General features: G+C 32.4%; 1 protein-coding gene and 2 long non-coding RNA genes across 7 annotated transcripts; 1 reads left to right on the forward strand and 2 right to left on the reverse strand.

The window, feature by feature from the left end:
• Positions 1 to 1631: 1631 nt before the first annotated feature.
• Positions 1632 to 3681, reverse strand: LOC127710987 (uncharacterized). The gene is made up of 3 exons (XR_007986438.1): positions 2184 to 3681; positions 1879 to 2033; positions 1632 to 1827 (listed from the first exon to the last, which is right to left on the reverse strand). It is a non-coding gene; the product is annotated as an uncharacterized LOC127710987 (long non-coding RNA).
• A 20-nt stretch (positions 3682 to 3701) lies between these two features.
• On the forward strand, positions 3702 to 7421 carry LOC127710865 (uncharacterized). Of its 5 annotated transcripts, XR_007986377.1 has the most exons (4): positions 3702 to 6541; positions 6583 to 6659; positions 6697 to 6896; positions 6937 to 7421. It is a non-coding gene; the product is annotated as an uncharacterized LOC127710865 (long non-coding RNA). The 5 variants fall into 5 exon arrangements; XR_007986371.1 differs by lacking the exon at positions 3702 to 6541 and having other exon boundaries at positions 6552 to 6659; XR_007986379.1 differs by lacking the exon at positions 3702 to 6541 and having other exon boundaries at positions 6552 to 6659; positions 7052 to 7421.
• Positions 7422 to 7612: 191 nt separating this feature from the next.
• Positions 7613 to 22988, reverse strand: LOC127710507 (E3 ubiquitin-protein ligase Hakai-like). Its single transcript, XM_052216431.1, has 6 exons — positions 22956 to 22988; positions 18115 to 18288; positions 16116 to 16204; positions 13806 to 13892; positions 12822 to 12883; positions 7613 to 10026 (listed from the first exon to the last, which is right to left on the reverse strand). The coding sequence occupies exons 1-6, from the start codon at positions 22966 to 22968 to the stop codon at positions 9012 to 9014; spliced, it is 1440 nt and encodes a 479-aa protein (XP_052072391.1). The 5' UTR covers positions 22969 to 22988; the 3' UTR covers positions 7613 to 9011.
• Between the last annotated feature and the right edge of the window lie 42 nt (positions 22989 to 23030).

Raw genomic sequence — 23030 nt, forward strand, 5'->3', positions numbered from 1 at the left:
TATTTGAGTTTTGCTTCTCAATCCATTTTTGCATGTAGTATGCCATGCTACAAGATTGATTGTTTCCTCCATAGTTTTAGGTCTTTTTGTCAATACATCATAGGCAATACTTTGATCATTTAATCCATTTAACATATGTTCAATTGAAATATTGTTGAAAAGTTGATTATCCATGCCTGGATATGCCTTCCTGACCATTGTCTGAATGCGAGCAGCATATTCATTTACTGACTCCTTGTAATTTTTTCTGGTAAATTGCAACTCTTTTCTGTAGGTTTCAGGCAGGTTGTTATCTCCAAATCTTCTTTCCATATCTTTGGATAAAAGTCTAAACGAGCTCCTTGTTTCATACGGTAGCTCTGATGCAAATTTTGCAGCTTCATCTTTAAGCACCAGTAATATTTCCTCAGCTTGACGTCTTGGGTCCCAATTATTTCTTTCAGCAATTATTTCAAATTGCATCTGAAATGTACTCCAGTCACTTCTTCCATTGTAGTCTTGAGTGATAACTATCTTGCATGCTAGATGTGGAGTCTGTTCTGTATCTCATTTGGTTGTTTTGCTGTCTAGTATAATTTGGTTGAAAATTTTGCTGTCTTATATTATCTGGTTGGTTATTCTGCTGTCTGTAATAATCTCTTTCATTTTCAATTTGAAAATTTTGCTGTCTTGCATTATCTGGTTGGATATTCTGCTGTCTTGTATTTCCTGATTGAAAATTTTGCTGTCTTGTATTATCTGGTTGGTTATTCTGCTGTCTGTAATAATCTCTTTCATTTTCAATTTCCCTTATTTTCTCTCTCAATTTAAATACTTCTTGTTGGTCATCACCGTTATTATGGCTGATTGGTCTGTTGAAACTGGTGTCACTGAATGATGTAATTTGTGGTATATTAGCCGTCTTTGTCTGATCATGAAATGGATTAGATGCATAAGATGTGCTTATTCCTCCCGTGGAAAAGGACCATGTACTTGGTACACCTTGTACTTTTGCATAAGTGTTTGAAGCGCTACTGTTTTGAACAAATGTGCTTGTTGCACTTTGGGTATATGAACCAATGCTCTGTGCACTTTGGTTATATGGACCAGTGCTCAGTGCACTTTGTGTATATGGACCAGTGTTCAGTGCACTTTGGGTATAAGGACCAGTACTCAGTGCACTTTGGATATAATGACCAGTGCTCAGTGCACTTTGGGTATAATGACCAGTGCTCAATGCACTTTGTGATGAAATACATGTGCTAGGTGCACCTTGAGTTTGAATATATGTGCTTGGTGCACTCTGATGTTGTACAGTTGTGCTCAGTGCACTCTGTACAGGAACATTAATGCTCTGTGCACTGTCTCTTATCATTGACACCCCCGGTTCATTTAATGAATTATTACTGGTTAAAGCAGGCAAGGTAAGTTGACTTGAAGAACCATGTAAACTTGGCATATTTGATAACCCACTATTTGAAACAAATTGTGTCTCATTTTCTCTTGTTAAGTCAGAAAAATTGGAATTAACACTATATAAGGGAGCTCTTGGGAACCCTCCCCCTCTATTATTTAAAAACATTGGAAGTGGTAATTGTCTGTGTCTTAAATTCATATTTAATATACCAGACTGAATTAATACTTAATTTCAGTTACCTTTAATGTTATTAAAATATTTTTAGAAAAATACACTTTGTGTTTCAGTAACTCTTAGTGTTCAATTATTTTATATGGAATTATACACCTTGAGTTTCAATAACTCTTGGTGTTCTATAGTTTATAAGGAAAAAATACACCTTGAATTTCAATAACTCTTGGTGCTCAATAATTTATAAGGAAAAAATACACCTTGAATTTCAATAACTCTTGGTGTTCAATAATTTATATTGAAAAATACACCTTGAATTTCAATAACTCTTGGTGCTCAATAATTTATAAGGAAAAAATACACCTTGAATTTCAATAACTCTTGGTGCTCAATAGTTTATAAGGAAAAAATACACCTTGAATTTCAATAACTCTTGGTGTTCAATAATTTATATGGAAAAATACACCTTGAATTTCAATAATTCTTGTTCAATATTTTATATGGAAAAATACACCTTGAATTTCAATAACTCTTGTTGTTCAATATTTTATATGGAAAAATACACCTTGAATTTCAATAACTCTTGGTGTTCAATAATTTATATGGAAAAATGCACCTTGAATTTCAATAATTCTTGGTGTTCAATATTTTATATGGAAAAATACACCTTGAATTTCAATAACTCTTGGTGTTCAATAATTTTATATGTAAACCACACTTTGAGTTTCAATATAAGCTGATTTGTATGTTGTTTTTTTTTTTTTATGTATTACTTTTTTCCTTCCTTTTTTTTTTTTTTTTTTAAATGATGTTTTTACCGCTGCCACCAATTGAAGCGCCAACCGTTATTGTAAATGGTTTGGCAGATATTATACAAATATCAATTAAAGTCAAAGTAATAAAACTGTTTTGAAGTCCAAACTTTGGATAATCAAGAAATAAGATTTGTTTAAATAAATAAAAGCAGCTTTATTAAAAGCTAATATCATTAACAATAGTTATTAATAAATCAATTAAATAGAATTGCAGTGTGTGCCAAAATACCTGAATAAATAATTCTGGGTCACTGTCTGAAACTCAGCTGTTCGCCAGCGGCTATAATTTGAAACTGACTATACTTTTCTCTAAACGTTTGAAAGATCAAGTTAGTCAATACACCTAAAAATAGTACGCTTGTACACAATTGTGAAAGTAAACCAAAATGCCTTTAACTTGACAAGTATGATTTTGGATAATTCTAACATTATAAAAGGATAACTATGGATAAAATAGGATGCATTAATAACTTCTGAATAAGGTAATTATGTTGTAACTATAGAAAATCATTCCGCATAACAAGCAAGTGTACAAAAGTGAAAATATGTATGACCTAGTTTCGCGGAAAATATACACCGGGAAATACAAATGAAAAGCAATGAATGAAGGTTATTATTAAAAGAATACTGTAAATAATCGTGGCACAACATTAGACCACATTCATTCTGTGTCAGAAACCTGTGCTGTGTCAAATATTTAATCACAATCCAAATTCAGTGCTGTATCAAGCTTGAATGTTGTGTCCATATATATACTTGCCCCAACTGTTCAGGGTTCGACCTCTGCGGTCGTATCAAGCTGCGCCCAGCGGAGCATTTTATTATCATTACCAATAATGTTACTGGAAGTTCATTTGTCAGGTTGGTATTGGGATGTGAGTCATATTTCTCTTGATACTATTGGCAATGCACAAAAAGGGTATTTAATGAATAATTCTGCTAAAAAAAACAATCTGGAAATATTAAACATGAGATTTATATGTTATTTTCAACCAACCATCCAAATGCAGTAAAACTACTCAAATGGAATGCATTCATATCAAAAAAGAAAACCACTTCAAAAGTATGTTAAGTGGACTTTTTGACATTAATTCTAAATGATGGCAATAGCCTACAAGACCTTTGACCAAGGGAGATAATAACAAAAAACACACAACAATTTCTAATAGCAAACACATAAACTTTCAGACATTTTAGTGGTGAAATTGCCATTAACAATCAATTTTTCTCTGAATTTCGAAGGAAAATATATCTTAAGGATATAAACAGTGACATTCTGTTGTTTGATAAGTAAATATGTTTTTCTTTTTATTTCAGGTTCTAACATTCCACATTAAAGGTGTCATTCCATGCTTATCTTCCAAGACATAGTAGTGATAAATACATTCTATGTTTATATTCCAGGAAGTTATACATGCTTTTATTTTGTAGTGTAGGTTTAGGGTAGTAAATTAAACATATGCTTGCACACAGAGATTTATTGTTATTACAATGTAACGGTGCATTGGATTTAAAATTTTGAAATTTGTTTATTATGATAATTTTGTTCCTATTAAATATGCATTAATTTCATCTGTATGCACATTTGGCAAGGTCAGCATCTAGGCCAAAAATTGAGTGTGTGTATACTTGCATGACATCATATACAACTTCCTGTTTTTTTAGGTTTAATTTTTGTGTGATGTATAATCTTCATCTGTGAATTTTGGTTACTTGATGGGATGTGCATTCTATGTCCTTTAAACAAAACAAAAAGTTAGATAACCAGGAGGCGATTTCATTAACTTTTAAAACGTTATTCGGTTAATTCTAATGTAAGTAATTTTCCATATAACAGCCATAAAATTATGTAGGATTGATTTGTTTTGTTTAGTTTTTCTACGCATATTTAAGAATTTTAAGAAAGAACCAATTTTCATGACTATGTCAAATGTTGTTTAATGTATATTTTACCAGAGACATTTAATTCAATGTATTTTACATAAAATTAGAGATTAATGGGTAACTGTATTATTCTTTTCTGATCTATATACTATTTACCCATGTCAATTTGTAATACATGATTTCAAAAATGAAATGTATTTATTTTACAATTATTAATATGATATTCATATGTCATGAATTAATAATAATTTTGCTTGTTATACATTGTAAATACTACAAATTTATTAAAAAAAATAATTTTAATTCACTTATTAATCTTATTGGAGAATTGAAGAGATGAATTAGTTTGGATAGTTGGCAACTTTTGAATGTTTGTTAGTACAATTTATCCTATAAGAAGTCAGTTCATGGTTTCAGTAATTTAGGTATTTTTTTAAATCTTGTATTGCTTTTTATTTATTCTGTAAACAGTTTCTGCCTTTTAATAATAGTTTTCACAAAATAAACAAAAATGCTAAAATTGTTAAAACATGTTTGTTGATGAACCACAATATAATGAACTGACTCTTATGATCAATCATGTAAAAGTTTGAAGTATTGTAATAGTGTCACCTAGTGAATGCAACTCCTCTAAGACCATTTGACAGAGAGCTATCATACACAAGGCACTGAATATAACATCTACATTCTGACTGGATGTGCATATTAATACATCCCGCACAGCCAAACAAACATTTCTTTTTATGATAGGTTTTAATGCCAGAATTCCAGGGATGACCATATTTCTACACCTCAGTCAAGCTTTGGGGTCACTCACTTGAACGTATATGAAATATAGGATTTTCATAACAACCAAAGTAATAACATATGGTAAATACCTTCTTGCCCATATTTTTCCATAGTTTGATTTAGTTTCCTTCATCTGTTCTTAAAAAGAAATCAAAACTTAATTTCTCCTTCTCATAGCACTTCATTGTAAACTATAACCCTGATGGCGGCTTTTTGAATTTGGAAGTAACAACACTTGTAACAGACCTTCATAGAGTATTCAGTAAATATACATATATTAAAAAAACATCTTGCCTCATAACTGTGTTTCTGCATGGGTTGTTTTCACTGCATCCATTTTCGAAAATAACAAATGAAGTACCCAAATGGTTTCAATGTAAACTTTGACCTCTACTGGAAACCAAATTCAACTTTGATTTGAATTTCAATGATGATGGCAGATCTTGATTTGTTCCTGTTAAATTCATTCACTTTTTAAGACTAGGGGATTAAAAGCTTGACCTATTAATTAGACACCAGTCTATTGTTTGACTTATTTGTTGCCCTCCAGAAATATTTCGGTTATTTTTGATGTTAGGTTCCTGTTTCATTGACATATATCCAACATCTCCTTTTACCGGTAATTATATCACCATATATAACACCAGTTAAAGATGGCAATTCTTATTACATTAAGGCATGATCAAATAGCAGACTAGTAGATGTCACTAATCCAACTTCAAGATATTACTCAGCATTCATCTTTTTTTAACGTATGAGCAAACACAAATACCACAAGGTGAGTTATAAAATGTACTTGAAAACAAAACAAAAGACAATCCAAAAGAAACAGCTCCATTTCAATGATCAAGATAATTTGGGGAACATTTGAGATAAAAATAAAAAAATAATTTATCCCTGTCAAATTTTAATATACCTGTCCCAAGATGGCAGCATTGTCAGTGGTTGTCAATTATAATTATCGTTTTTTGCTATTTAGAATATTCGGTTTTGATAATAATCTCTGTAAAATTTATTTGCAACTTTAAGACTCCCTGCAATTGCAAGCTTGACACATTGTATAGACACTTGCCTAATGGTGAAGATTGTATGTTGATCTTAAGATATGTTTTGGCTTTGTTTGTTGTGGCATTGAGGTATTTGTTTCTTGTGGCATTGAGTAACAGTCTCATTGAGGTGTTTGTTTGTTGTGGCATGCAGTTACTTTCTCATTGAGGTGTTTGTTGTCTTTGAGTTACTCTCTCATTGAGGTGTTTGTTTGTTGTGGCATTCAGTTACTTTCTCATTGAGGTGTTTGTTGTGTCATTTAGTTACTCTCTCATTGAGATGTTTGTTTGTTGTGGCATTCAGTTACTTTCTCATTGAGGTGTTTGTTGTGTCATTTAGTTACTCTCTCATTGAGGTGTTTGTTTGTTGGTTGTGGCATTAAGTTACTGTCCCATTGAGGTGTTTTTTTGTTGTGGCATTTAGTTAATGTCTCATTGGGGTGTTTTATTTGTTGTGGCATTTAGTTACTGTCTCATTGAGGTGTTTGTTTTGTTGTGGCATTTAGTTACTGTCTCATTGAGGTGTTTGTATGTTGTGGCATTTACTGTCTCATTGAGGTGTTTGTTTTGATGTGGCATTTACTGTCTCATTGAGGTGTTTGTTTTGATGTGGCATTTAGTTACCGTCTCATTCAGGTGTTTGTTTTGTTGTAGCATTTAGTTACGGTCTCATTGAGGTGTTTGTTGTGGCATTTAGTTACTGTCTCATTGAGTTGTTTGTTTTGTTGTGGCATTTAGTTACTGTCTCATTGAGTTGTTTGTTTTGTTGTGGCATTTAGTTACTGTCTCATTGAGGTGTTTGATTGTTGTGGCATTTAGTTACTGTCTCATCGAGGTGTTTGTTTTGTTGTGGCATTTAGTTACTGTCTCATTGAGGTGTTTGTTGTGGCATTGAGTTACTGTCTCATTCAGGTGTTTGTTTGCTGTGGCATTTAGTTAGTCTCATTGAGGTGTTTGTTTGTTGTGGCATTTAGTTACTGTCTCATTGAGGTGTTTGTTTTGTTGTAGCATTTAGTTACGGTCTCATTGAGGTGTTTGTTGTGGCATTTAGTTACTGTCTCATTGAGTTGTTTGTTTTGTTGTGGCATTTAGTTACTGTCTCATTGAGGTGTTTGATTGTTGTGGCATTTAGTTACTGTCTCATTGAGGTGTTTGTTTTGTTGTGGCATTTAGTTACTGTCTCATTCAGGTGTTTGTTTGTTGTGGCATTTAGTTACTGTCTCATTCAGGTGTTTGTTTGTTGTGGCATTTAGTGACAGTCTCATTCAGGTGTTTGTTTGTTGTGGCATTTAGTTACGGTCTCATTCAGGTGTTTGTTTGTTGTGGCATTTAGTTACTGTCTCATTGAGGTGTTTGTTTGTTGTGGCATGGAGTAACAGTCTCATTGAGGTGTTAGTTGTGGCATTGAGTTACTGTCTCATTGAGGTATCCCCAGTATCCTTCAATATTTAAATCTAAAGGGCCATTGAAAATTCTAAAATTAGAGCATTTTATTACAAAAAAGGTTAAAGCAAGTTATATCATTTATATTTAATATCAAAAGAATGTTCAATTTTCCAAAATTTAGTCATTCAATAAAAAAAAAAGCAACATCGTGCAAAGTATAACCCTACCCAAAACATTGACAAAAATTCCAGACTTGTAAGGGTATAATATAAATTCAAAGTAAAGTCAAACCAAGATGAATGCCCAACAGATCTTAAATTTGCTCACACCAAACAACTCAACATTTTATCAAAATCCTTAATGCAACAGCTGATAAATATGTGGGTTTTATAAGAATTCATCCTGGGAGATTATACAAATAAAGTTTAACAATATGTTTCAAATTTTCTAACATGTAATAATTTTTTTTAGATACAGTGAATCTTTTTTTCAGACTTTAAAGGACATGTCAAATCATTCTCATTTTGTTTAACTGATAAGACTTAGTAAAACAAGAATATATATCCATAGTACACCATTGCTCTGCTCCCACTATCGCATGTCCATGGTCAGTGAACTACAATATCTTGATCAAAACCCTATTTTGATATATTTGTTGAAGAGTTTACATCATAATAAACACCTGTACTAAGTTTAAAGTTGATGTGACCAAAATTTGATAATAAACTACTTTAACTAAAAACTAGTTGGATTGACTAACAGATAGAGGGAATAAAGATTGACACACAGACCAGATAACATAATGCCCTGTACTATTATAAACAATTCTCATTTTGCTTAACTGAGAGGACACGTCAAATTAAACTCATGTTGTTGAACAGAAAAGACATACCAAATTACACTCATGCTAATGAACAGAAATAAGTCATGTAAAACAACATTCTTGTTGCTGAAAAGAAAGGTCATGTCAAATTAAGCTCATGTTGCTGAACAGAAAGCTTATGTAAAATAATATCCTTGTTGCAGATCAGAAAGGACATGTCAAATTACACTCATGTAGCTGAACAAACAGAAAGAACATGTCAAATTACACTCAAGTTGCTGAACAGAAAGGACATGTCAAATTGCACTCATGCAGCTGAACATAAACAAAACGTCAAATAACATTCATGTTGTTGATGGTACACTCATTTTGCTAAACAGAAAGAGCAAGTTTAATCACATCATGTTGTAGAATAGAAAGAACACATCAAATTACACTGATGTTGCTGAACAGAAAGAACATGTCAAATTAAACTCATGTTGTTGAACAGAAAGAACTTCCTCGTTCTTAAAGTAAATTTGTTAATAATTGAGACTATACTTAAAACAAATCAATGATTTCACTAAACTTTTCGTTCATTTAAAATGATAAATAAGCTGTAATTTCCAATCTTTTGGTACTTTTTGAACATTTTTATACTGAAGAACAGATATACAAAAAACAAATATATATAAACAAAAAATACTTCACAAACTAACATCTTAAAAGTATCTGTAAGAATCAGACTGTGGTCTTTGTTGTTGAGGACCTAATGGTCCAGCACCTTGCGACTGAGGTGGTGGTCCAGGCCATGGTCCTCGTGTACCATGCCCAGATTGCTGTCCAAACTGAGGCTTTGAAGTACTATCATCAAAATGTCCATGAGGAGATGAAAATCTTTGGGGAGGAGCAGCACTTCCTGCCATTGATATATGTTGTGGCGGTGGACCACCAGGATGCATAATTGGTGGTGGCTGCGACATAGATAGATTAAGTCCAGATGTTGTCATTATGGTTGGAGGGGATGAAAATCTTGATAATGGCCCAAGATTTAACGGAGGAGCAGTGTATGAGCAAGGAGGTCCTTGATGCATGGCAGTTGACTGGGAAAACATTGGTGGTGGCATGCCAGGAGGTGGCAATGATGTTTGAAATGTCACAGCTGGCATGCCCATTGGTGCATTCAGATAGTTCTGCCTTCTATAGTCTGTGTCCTCATGTATAGGTATAGAAATTAGGTTACTTCGTCCTTGTTGCATCATTGCTATATTAGCCTGATAACCTTCGATCTGTGATTGTGTAGGTGGCTGTTGTAAAGGCTGTGAAATTAGAGGAGGTTGATGGATACCTCCCATTGTTTGTGGCAGAGTAGGAGGAGGGAGATGTGTAGGTACTACTAGGGGCTGGCTCTGGCCTCTAACTTCCTCGGACCTACGTGGGTATGACTCTCCTTGAAGAGGGGGTCTAGAGCTAGCATCTCCATCATTTCTGACTGATGAATACATTTCATGCTGAGATGAAGTTTTAACTGATGATTTCACAGATTCTTTAGGTGTAGATGATTTTGCATTTTCTGCAGCTTCCTTCAAATGACGATGGTTTACATGAGCCTGTAAGTCTCGCTGTGATAGGTAAGTTCTACGACATCCTGCTGCTCCATGTTTGGCTCCTCCATAACTACAGACATACACAGTCCCTAAGGCTGACTGTTCAATTCTTTGGACTGGTTCATCACATCTGTAATTAATGAAGCAATTTAAAACATTTGTTAATAATTCAGCATCTTTTGCCTAATAGTATATTTACATTTTTCAGCTCAACTCTTTATTTGATTTTTCTGTCAGTGTGACTGTACCTGAATAACCTGGGAACACTTGTTTCATTTCGATGTGCAAATACATTGTCGAATCACATATTTAGTAACTGTTACCAAGGTAATAAACATTACTTTTGAGTTAGACACACATTTTAACTGGTTTACCTGAGATCACACATTAATTTGCATGGGGGAAATAACCTAAAAAAAATTGCATGTGAATTAGCCTCAATAGCAGAATTCTCTCTAAACATGAGGTTTTTCATGAAAAACCTCTAATTTTCAAAAGCTAACAAAATTTGATGCCTTTATTTTAAGGAGAGTGATCACATGTTTTTAGACAAAATCTGGGCTACAGGAAAACACAAGGGTTAAAACTTGAAGCATTCCAAAAATTGTGTATCCATTTTTTATGAATGCTTAATATGGTTTATTTTAATTTATTTAAATATCTCACTGTATAAAGACTTGTTCAAAGGTTAAACTTAACATTTCAAAAATCCCTTTTTAACCTGAGAAATGCTTATGGGTATAAACAAAACATTATACAATGGGATATTTTAAATAAAAGAAGAATGTGTCTGAGGACACGAATGCCCCTGCTCAAGCTTTGCAATTTTCCAAAGTTAAAAAAGGCCATAACTCTTGAACGGTAAATGACTCACAACCAGAATTTGAACTCTGTCTGCATGTTGTGGTTCTCAGCATTGTGTATGAGTTTCATACAATTTGCATGAGGCAAACTAAATGGGACGGACAGATGGAAAGATAGACGGACAAGGGTAACACTTAATGCCCCCATTGCCGATGGCGGGGGCCTAATTAAAATAAATGGAGAATGTGGCTATGGGACACAGATGATGTCCCCACTTACATATAATGTTATAAAGGGGCATAAAAGTGATGCCACCCAAATTTTATCTTGATCTGTGTTTTGTGGTAATAAGCATTGAGTACAAGTTTCATGACATTTGGTTGAGGCAGCCAAAAGTTAGAGAACGGAAACCAATTTTGGGACATACCCACGGACGTATGGACAAGGGTAACACTTAATGTCCCCACCGTCATAAAAATAATGCATTTGTTTTTGATGTATCAACCAATCTGTTTCCTAGTTGGTAGTGAAAAACGTCAAAAATCAATGTTTTACGGCCTAATAATCTATGATGTTACGGTTTATTTCAACGTTTTATGGTCTTTTTTCACCTATGACACCACTTTGAATGATGTTTACCGCTAAAACAAAGTCAGTGACCCTATAATTATTTTACATCATTAAATTGGAAATTTATGTACCAACAACACATGGTTTTTTTATAGAAAAATTTATGAATTTTAAATTGGAGATTTGATGCTTTTAAGACAAATTTAAGAACATTTTTCTCTGATTTTATGTGCTTTCTATACAAATGTTCACCTATTTTAAAAGAATTCAATCAGTCATAATTCAGATAAATGGGGAATGTGTCCATAGCACACAGATGATGCCCCCGCTTGTATATCATATAAAGTTATAAAGGGACAAAACCGAAGAACGTTAAAAGTGACTCTAAAATGGTTAAAGTAACGCCACCAAAATTCAAACTTGATCTGTGTTTTGTGGTAATAAGCATTGTGTATAAGTTTCATAACATTTGGTTGAGGCAAACTAAAGTTAGAGAATGGAAATCAACTTTAGGAGGAAGGACAGACGTACTTACAGACGGACAAGGGTAAAACTTAATGCCCCCTCCGCCACGGAGTGGCCATAAAAAAAAATGTTTATTTTTTTCACCTGTTTTACCTGCTCAAGTTCATTTTGGCATTTTAATACAGAGAACTTATGACAATGACCAATGTAGTTAAACTTCAGGGACACCTAAGGGAAAAGTGAAGGAGACCAAAGGTGTGTATGATTAAGCATTCTTGTCTTAAAAATCCTTAAATAGACCCTTAATTTGAAATATAGTCTCAGATACAGGAGATACAAGTATCTGGTTGATATGCTTGATTTGCAATCTTAATTGCTTTGGAGTTTAGTATTTTTGTTATAACTCTATTAACATGTTAGAACAATTTTTCCCTGAAATTTTGTTCAATTTTTGTTTGTTAAACATTGAATTCCAAAGCATGTCTTAAATTTGTAAATCTTTAATACTAACAGTAAACTTGGTAGATTTTTTGTATGTTATTGGAGTTCAGAAATATCACATTCACACCTATTCCATGTTTTTAACAAAAGCGTTTCAACGCTCCCTGACAATGCACATTTTTATGTGTCCAATGGTAATAACTCAAAAAAAGGTTAATTGGCGTTTTTTAAACTTTCAATAAATATCCTACAAAAACTAGAAATGTAGCATGAGATCACTAAAAATGTTATTTTCTTTATAATTTCTATTTCAAAGAGGCAAAACTCCTGTAAAAATAGTTTATTGGTTTTTGAACTCCTCCAAGACCTTCCTGGTATAAACCTTTGATACAATTTCCATAAAAATCCTACAAGAAATGAAGGTGTGAGAGTGCAATGATCAATATACAATACATTTAAAAGAGACATAATTATGGTAAATAATCTTGATCAGCACACAGTTTTCAAACATGTTCCAGACGTTGCTGATATTAACCTTTGATATAAATTATAACATCATACAGCTTCAAAAATTGATGTAGTTTGCATTTGCAAAAAAAAGTGGATTATCAAATGGTTTGATTAAAACAGATTAACTTTACTCACCTGCTACACATCTTATCAGTTTTTCGTGCACAATCTAGACAGAATACATGCTTGCATGGAATCTACAAAACAGATCATTCTAAAAAACATTTATCTGCTTTTCTACCACAATCTATGCAGAAAACCTGCTTGTATGGATTTATAAAACAAATTATTCTTACAAATGTTTATCTAGACAGAATACATACTTGTGACGTTTTAAGAAATTTACAGTTGGTATTGACATCTTATCTGTAAATATAATGCTTCTCAAAACATCTTTTAAAATGATGACGGTATCCATATTTATCATCCTACCTATAATAATGTTAATAGAACTAAAACACTGAACAAATTATTCTTTAAGTAAATTTCTAAAATCAATCAATAGCAAAGTGTGACTGACTAATTGAAAGTAATTCTATAAAACTGTTTTTTTTCCCAATGGTCTGACTATTTTAAATACTTTCTGGCCTCTTACATATACTGCCAATTCCAATTAAACTTTATAATGGGACTTATGAAACCTGTTACATGTTAGGTGCACAGTGCAGGTTTTTTATTGAGTGTTTTTGTTTTGCAACATATGGTCTTGATAGGCAAAAGGGGGCAGGGGTTGTGGACAGATAAAACTGGTTTAACACCACCACATTTTATGCCTGTACCAAGTCAGGCTCTCTGGACCATGTCTTGTTTGTTGTTTGTTTTTTCAGAGGAGCCAGATGTTGGTGGTTGATGTTGTCTGTTATACTGTCCTGTATTTTTGTCAATTCCCTAATTCATGTACTATTACAGAAACCCCAACAATTCTTAAAGTTTTCAAATCTTCATCATTATCATAAACCAATTATCACTACACTGAAGTGTCATAATTATGATGAATAGTATCTAAACTGGGAATAACTCTGACCTGACAAATAGTGGAAATATATAACTATTAATTTTAGTGGTTGGTTTCTATTAAAACTAGCCCTAATCAGTTACTAAATTAAAAAAATACCTTACCATCCTTCCATACAAAAGTATTGGGACATGACAAAGTTCACAGCAGTGAATCAATGGATCCACTACTTTTTCTCCAATCAGGTTTACCTGAAAAAACAAATTCAACCATATCATTATATCCAATAGATAATTTTAAGTTCTTGTGAACAAAAAATTAAAGGAACATAAAGGCCGTACGATGAACTATAGTTGTTAATTTCTAAGTCATTTGGTCTCTGGTGGAGAGTTGTTTCATTGGCAATCATACCACATCTTCATATTTTTATATTAAATCATTCATCTACATAATCATGATAATACTATTTATCAAATTAGCACAGAAAAGAGAGACAAAAGACTAGAATGAATAAACTGCTTCGCCGAGCGCAGCTGGATACGACCTCAGATGTCCAACCCTGAACAGTAAGGGCAAAAATGGACACAATATTCAAGCTTGATAAGGTCTGAATTTGGATTGTAATTAAATATTTTACACATTATAGGTTTCTGACACAGAATAAATGTAGTCAAATAACTTGAAAATTGGTTATATGATTTGAATTTATATTCAGTTGAAGATTTCTTGCTGTTGTGCAATACCTAGTAAATCTGTTTTCAGACTATATACAAAGAATTAGCAAAATAAATTGTGACCCCCAATTTGTTTCTTTGGAAAATTGATAATTTCTTAAATCTTGAGGAAAAAAAATTGACCTCCCCCAAAAAAAAAATTTTTTTTTACCCCCTCCCCTCCAAAAAAAAATAATATTTGAAGAAATTTTCTTTTTAATTTCTCAAATCTTGAGGGAAAAAAATTGACCCCCCCAAAATAGTTTTTTTAACCCCCCTTCTCCAAAAAAATTAATAATATTTGAAGAAATTTTCTTTTTGTAAAATGTGGTACAATTTAAGAGACATCCGAACACAAGTTATTGTCTGAAAACTAAAAAAATGCTTGTTTTGGCACCTTTTTGGCCCCTAATTCCTGAACAGTTTAGGCAATTACCCCCAAAATGAATCCCAACCTTCTACTTGTGGTATTGAACCTTGTGGTACAATTTCAGAGCAAACAAAATACTTCTACACAAGTTATTGTCCTGAAACTAGAATAAATTGCTTCGCCTGGCGCAGCTGGATACAACCGCAGAGGTCCAACCCTGGCCAGTTGGGGCAAAAATGGACACACTATTCGCGCTTGATACAGGTCTGAATTTGGATTGTAATTAAATATTTGACACTTAATAGGTTTCTGACACAGAATAACTGTAGTTAAAGAACTTAGAATTGGTTATATGATTTGAATTTATATTAAATTTTTTGCTTTTGTGCAATACACTATGCTGTTACCAATAGACTATTTTCATATTACCTACTTTTGACTCGGGATTATATAATTTGTCGACTGGTTACCTTGGACATCATGGTACCAAGTCAGGTAAGAGCAAGCTAAAGAAGTAAAACCAAGCGTTCAATCGGTACAATTTTGGGGGAAAATTTTTGATATTTTTTAAACACTTAAGTGTCTACTTCAGTCGATTCATTAATTTTTTTGTAAAAGATTTTTAACTGATATGGTCATTAAAGACGCTGAAATTCAAGCTTAAGTATGAAAATCTATCAATTATGCCATAAAACGTCACTTTTCAGAAGTTTTTTCTCTATAATGAAAGTGGCCGCATTTGTGTTCAGTCTCAACCTTTATATATGTGATGTTATATCATCAAATACAACATATATCTAAATATCAAGACTGAACACAAGTGCGGCCATTTTCAATTTAGACAAAAACCTCTAAAAAGTAGCACAAATGTTAAAATTGTGAAGATTTTAATAATTTTGCATGAATTAATGATGCTAGTACCTGATGCATGTGCATTGTATTGTCAAAAACAACCAATATTTATGTAACGCATGTATTATGCTTTCCAATAAATAGCTAAAAGCTTAAACTTCAACAAATTTGTAAAAATGCTATATTTTGGGGCCAAAATGGGGTCTTACCGGGCCTACTCCTTTCATAGAAATCAATGAACTATACTCAAGTTATTGTCTGCGAACCAAAATGTCTTCAGATGCAGTAGCAGACAACACCATAACATAATACAAATGCAAATAAATTTGCGGTCATATAAAAATAAATATTGCAAAGAACTAAATATTTTGTTTTCTGCAATTCTATGAACAGATAATTTTGAAATGACACTGATTTCTAAAAAGTTTAATTTCATGACTTCCCTAATTCAAGTATTCTCTATGTCTCCTCATACATATAATAACATGAATCCCATTTTCCTTTTAAAAAATAATAATTTTATGGTCAGGTAAAATTACTTTGCTATTCCACTTCAGATGACCATTCTGGTGCAATGGTTCTCCTGGTCCTTGTTTAAATATTGGAGGTTCTATTAGGTCATCTTCTCCTGAAATAACAATGATATGTACATTATTCTAGTGTTGTGATTCCATATGTGTTGGTCTGTGGCTTAAAATTAGAGGATATGTCTGCTCTTATCTTCATAAACATAAATATATAGTATTTATCTATACAAAATATTTTACATAAATACTTAATTTTAAACAGTTTAAACAATTCAGGTGAATCTGTTTAATGTACAATGTAGTACAAGTTGTTCATATACAATATAAAAAAGGTTTATATAATATTCAGACCATGTAAGTATAATAACCCTAAACTAGATGTGTCAGAACGACATGTATAGCCCTGATCAAAAAAAAAACCTTGAAGCCATTTATAGGAGTGGAAATTTTCAAAGTTCAAAGCCAGAAATTTTGGCAAAAATCAGCAGATCAGAACCAAACGTAGACTTGATCTGCAACTCTTCATAGTAGACTCATAAAATAAAAATCAGCTCAATATGTGAAGGCATTTATAAAAAAAAGTCTGTTTAACTGTTACTTTCATGAAATTTTCAAAGTACAAAGCCCATTTTTTTGGCAAAAATCAGTGGAGCTGAACCAAACGTAAACTCAATCTGTAACTTGTCATAGTAGACTCACATACTAAAATCCATCTCAATAGGTGAAGGCATTTAGAATAAACTGCTTCGCTGAGCGCAGCTGGATACGCCCACAGAGGTCCAACCCTGAACAGTTGGGGCAAAAATGGACACAATATTCAAGCTTGATACAGGTCTGAATTTGGATTGTAATTAAATATTTGACATATTATAGGTTTTTGAATAAATGTAGTCAAAGAACTTGAAATTGGTTATATGAATTGAATTTATATTCAATTAAAGATTTCTTGCTGTTGTGCAATACACTGTGCTGTTGCACAATGCTTAGTAAATCTGTTGTCAGACTATAAACAAATGAAATCTTATAACTCAGAAGCCTAAATTCGAAAATTTATAAAAATCAAAAGGGAGCTTACAAAAATAGATATAAACAATTGACCAAAGTTTCATAAAAAATGCTGAAAGCATTTTTGAGTTATTTTCCGAAAACTGGAAAATCCCCCTTTTTGTAATGAATAAAACCCCATAAATCGGAAACATATAGTCTAAAATTTATACAAATCAAAAGGGAGCTCATGTCGATAGAAATAAACAATTCATCAAAGTTTCTTGCAAATTGTTGAAATTGTTTTTGAGTTATTGTCTGAAAACTGGAAAATCCCCCCTTTTTTAATGAATAAAACCCCAAAACTCGCAAACGGTAAATCCGAAATTTATAAAAAACGAAAGGGAGCTCACGTCAATAGATATAAACAATTAACCAAAGTTTCATGCATTCTGGGTAAAGCGTTTTTGAATTAATGTCCGACATGTTGACGACGGACGGACGGACAGACGGACGGACGGTCAACGGTATACCATAATACGTCCCGTAAACGGGCGTATAAAAAAAGGCTGTATAACAGTTATTTTCACAAAATTTTCAAAGGCTTTGACATGTTATATTGAGGGCCTCAGGGAAGATAAGTGTTATAGCTTACTGTGTTACCCTCTTTAAATAAATAAATCATTATTATTATATGTGAACATGTTGAACAATTCTATGGATTTCAACTGATTAGGCAAGCAGAATATGGAGTCTTTTAATAATTCTAATTGTTTTCCCTGATATTTATTGGATACTATTTTACGTTGAAAGGAATTTTTGGTAGCTTTGGTCAATAAACACTAAATTCCTTACACAGATTTCTTTGGAACTGTATAAGAATATGAAGAACAAATTTTAATTGCTATCACTGTGCTAGAGTGTTTTCTCAGGGTTTTTCTAAATGGAGGTTGGTGACAACTTCCAGGTGTCAACTTTATTCAAGGACAGTATTGTGCTGTGTAATGTGGTAAAATGAAATACCCACCAAATTCTTCTTTTTCTTCCACAACTTGGACCTTTTTCTGTTTAGGTGGTGCTGATGTTTTCCTGGGACGACCTCTTGGTCTTGATGGCTGCTTTAGTTTTATTGCTATATTTTTCTTCACACTCCTTCCTCCAAGACCAGTACAACTGTCTCCTTCTGAGTCAAGTTCTAATTCTAAAATAAAGAATATTGTGTGTTAAATTAATTGGTGGTATTTGGTCTACTGGTGTCTGAACTTTCACTATACCAAACATATTTTTGGGAAAATACTATGTACAAGGTGCTTTAGTTAAAATTCACTCTTGTTGGTGTAGAGTGAATCACTGTAAAATACATGAAATAGGAGGATTGCTGGTAATGTAATATTTACATTTATACAGTATGCAGCGTTCTGCCCAGGGTGCATTTTTGCATATTTCAGGCATCTTTTTTTTTAATACGGTAGAAAAATCAATAAAATTTAAAAAAAAAAAAAAAACAAATCGGGAAAACTTCCCAAAATTTTATTCTACTAATGAACTCAAAATCTTTAACTTTTTTATTTTCAGATTTTTTTGTTATCCCGCATTTGCGCAGAAATCTACTTCCTTTTTCCGGTCTCGTTTGCATGAGTCTTTGAGTAAAATAAATATTTATCAGTCTAGTAAAATATAGGAAGGAACGCAATACCAATTTCATTTTTTAATAATTCCTTGAATGGCTTGATATGAAAAACCGTTACCTGATGATAGCGTTTCTTTGTTTACATTGAATATGACGTCATAACATAAATAACGTAACAACTAAAATCCCTAACAACAGAACAGAAATCAGAAACGTTACGGTATTTCCGTTTCTTTTTTAACAGATTTTGAAGTTAAAATATGTTTGAATTACAAAAAATAATTCATACAGAGTTCGTCCCCTTTCACAGGTAATGCCTGCCTCATATTTTTAAGGTATTATTTTTGGGGAGGGGGTTTGGGGCAAATTAAAATCAAAAGAAATAAACTTAAGGTAGCTGTTGTTGTCTTACTACATCTTAGATTTTGAAATTTATCAAACAGAAGATAACTATAATTTGGTCTACAGCGTCAATGAAATGACAAATGTGCAAATTTCGAAAGTAGTATGTATCCTCGATGATTGGAAGTTCGTTACCCTAACTCGAAACGGAAGAAAAAAATCTCAACCTTTGAGCAAATATTATCCACTGTGGATGTAAATATTCTTTACTTATTTGCAAATAGTCTGATACATTTTATTGATGATTAGCTTCAGAAACATGGTCAATCTTTCTATGTTTCGTATTGTGACCCGATTCCGTAAAATAAGTAGACATGCTTGTAAGTTCGTGACCTTTGTCTTTGACAGTGGCTTTTGCGCATGTGCAACACTATATAGGTCAGGCCTATTGTATTACGTATTTGAACATTACAGAATAAATTTGAGATCAAATAACAAACGAATATCTCGAAAAAAAAGGAGAAATTTGGACATACTAACTTTTTATTCTCCCTACAAAGATTATTCTAATTTTTACACGTGACTTCAATGGTTAATTGGAAAGTCCAGATTAAACACTTTAACCACGTTTAAGATAACTATAACGATGTCACAATGTCATTAATGCATCAAAGTATTTTTTCAATCAATTTGCATTCAATGGCATACACTACGCACAGAGAGTTTGTAATCACGAACCCTTATCATGGATATCGGAGTGTAGCGGTGTCACACCGCGAATCACGGATTATACTCCCAATTTCCTCCAAAGATTCTCTCCCAACACCGTGTGGCTGTTAATTGGTTTATTGCCCATCAGATGTACTGAAAATTACTGACGCGTGACATTATTCTTGTATGTATTTGCCCCATGTCATTGTCATTTGAAATAAAACGTACAAACGTATAAAAATACGAATAAAACACTTATTTTGTATTTTTATTATAGTCCGGTCAGGTCATAATTTTTGTTTTTTCAACAAAGACGATTTTACTACAATTAGAATCTTTTATGACCTACTCAGTGAGCAATATCCGGTTCATTAATTGTTCAATATATAAATATCAACTGGCTTAAAACAAAATGATGTTTTTACGGTCATTTGTCCAATCTAAACCCAAGAGTTAATTTATCGGATCAACAAGTGAACTCTGTTACTTTCAATTTATTTTGCAAAGTAAAATATTATGTTTCACTACCTCGGTAGATTACCGACTTGAAATATTTGAACTCAGAAAAGAAACTGTAAAGTGACAATTCTGTTGAACGAAGGGAAAACGTTTTGTATGCAATGTGCCCTATATTCATAAAAACACAACACTGAGAGACATTCCCCGCCCAGACACAACACAATAATCACAACCTAATTTAATTATATGAAGAAAAAAAAATCATGTGTTGTTTATCTCTGTTATGATCTGTTATTGATCCTTTATTATTTAAAATAAAATTGGATGGGCGCAATCTGTATTTTACTGCTCGTTAAAAGTCCTTAGCGAAATAAAAAAAAGAAGTATTTCAACAATTAATACTATAGAATATTTAAATGAAATTATATCGTGTTCTACAAGAAAGAAATATGTGAAAAAAATGTGGATCGGATTTTAACGATCTACACATTTTCACAGAGGATCTCTACCAACGCCCAACAGGAACTGAACGACATGCATCCTGTTTTCATCTACCATTTATGTATATTGTTGACCATGGACGAATAAATAATGTCCAGGTTTATGTCCTGTGTTGACTGAGAAACATAAAATTAAAAGGCTGGTGTTCGTTTATTCAGAAAAGGATTATATTTTAGATTCCGGTTAATCAATTGTAAAAGGACCTTCTAGAGCCTCAATCTTAAGGCATACAAATGTCAATCATTCCAAAGCAAATTTAAACCCCGAATGAATTTTCCCAGGGTCATCCAGAAAGGTCACCTGAGTTTACTGTTACGTGATAATATTTCCCGCCAAATAAAAATCTCGTGGACAAAATTGATGTCACTGTTTTTAGCATTCAATATTGTGAGCGAAGTCAAGTTCAAAGTTCAACCACGGACTGTTGATCACTGAGATGTGTATCGTCTTCCCACGGTAATTAATTTCTTTTAAAAATTTTTAAAATCAGTCCTTTATACAACACACAAGTTTACATTCATTGTGCGTAAATGAATATTATGCAACGACGAGTTGATGCAGCTATAGAAGTATTCCTGTTGTAGCCGAAATGTAATTATTTATCCTAAAGTAATGCCGTAGACTTATCAAGCATAACGAATGGTGAATAGTATTTTCTTTTTTACTTGCATATACAAATTTTGAGAAACGTAATTTTCTTTAAACTGCTCACTTTTATATTCAGCGTTAGTTTCCGTTTATTTTTACGCAAGTATGTCTCTTTTCGAAAATAAAATAATTTACCGATGAACTTAAACAAGGTCAAAATCAAGTATATTTTTGTTATAAAACTTTAATGCAATTGAAAGAATTAACAACAGCATTCTGCTTTTAAATCTTTAATTTGTTTCAAGCAATTATGTAATCGTAAAATGAAATTGGCGTGGACTTATTAGCATAACGAATAGTGAATAATATTTTCTTTTTTACTTGTATACAAAACTTTGAGACATGCTATTTTCCTTTAAACTGCCCACATTTATCCGTTTATTTTTACACAAGTATATCTCTTTTGTAAATTAAATATTAATTTACTGACCAGAAAAAAAACGAGGTAAAAATCAAATATAGTTTTTTTTTAATAAAACTATTTTTAAATGCACAGTGTAATTGAAAGAATTAACAACAACTTTTTTACTTTTAAATCTTTTATTTGTTTCAAGCAATCAGAAATATAACCTGATTATCAATAGACAGGAAATACAATTGTTTAATTACATAAGTAATCTCACATACCTTGACTATCGCATGCCGGTATAGATCAGAAGTATTAGGGCAATTAATTACCTGGTGTGACACCGCATCACACCTGACTGGGAGAGATGTCGCTAATACAATAAACAAAAGGTAGCGATTTACGCGGAAGCCGGAGGAAATACTCCCAAATTTCTAAAAATTATTCACGAAATTTGTACTGTAGGATTAAATTACATTTACGAGCCTATATTCGGCAGGTTTTGTTTTCATCAAAATATATTAAATCATTTTCTGATCTTACAAAAATCCACTCACATACAGACTTTAAAAAATAATACTCTTGGCCTTAAAAAAGGAATAAGAGGCCACATAACCTAAAAATTGATGATGACTCATTGTTGAGATGTCAATAACATTACTGAAAGGATTTTTCCCAAGAATTCAACGAAATTCTAAGAGAGGAATAAAACAGTAGTAGTGGAAATAGACGTTTAAACAAAAAATATGCTAGAACATACACAACTTCTCTTTTTCAAGCCGATATTAGTGAAAATGCAATGAAAAATATTCAGTGAAGTTTTTTGAGGTAGCATGTTGCCGATGATAAATACGTTTGAATGACGTCACGAATAAAGTGGAAATCCCCAAATGTCACGAACTTGCAATCATCGACGATAATTCATGAGCCAAGGATAGGACTTTAAAATTCGATAATTTATCTATCTCGATTGGATAAAATCCGATAATCAACTGGACCCAATGTAAGAATCTATATTTATCAATAGTTTGTAATATATATTTTAAAATCTCATAAATTATTTCGACCAGGTTTTTACTACAATTTGTTGTTTTTTTGTTTAAATGGGCCTAATGTTATTCTTGTCATAGGAAATTTTCAGAGTATCATGTCATAAAATTTCTGGCAATCTCTTTAATGCTGCATCGCTTTTTTTTAATATTCCAGCTCTAGTTTAGAGTGCATGCATTACCTTCATCCGCCATTTTCCTTAATAAACCGAAAGTAGAAACAGACAAGCTTTTCTATTGGCTTATTAAATTTGGAA

The sequence above is a fragment of the Mytilus californianus genome, unplaced genomic scaffold (assembly GCF_021869535.1).
Source record: "Mytilus californianus isolate M0D057914Y unplaced genomic scaffold, xbMytCali1.0.p SCAF_1, whole genome shotgun sequence".
NCBI lineage: Eukaryota > Metazoa > Mollusca > Bivalvia > Mytilida > Mytilidae > Mytilus > Mytilus californianus.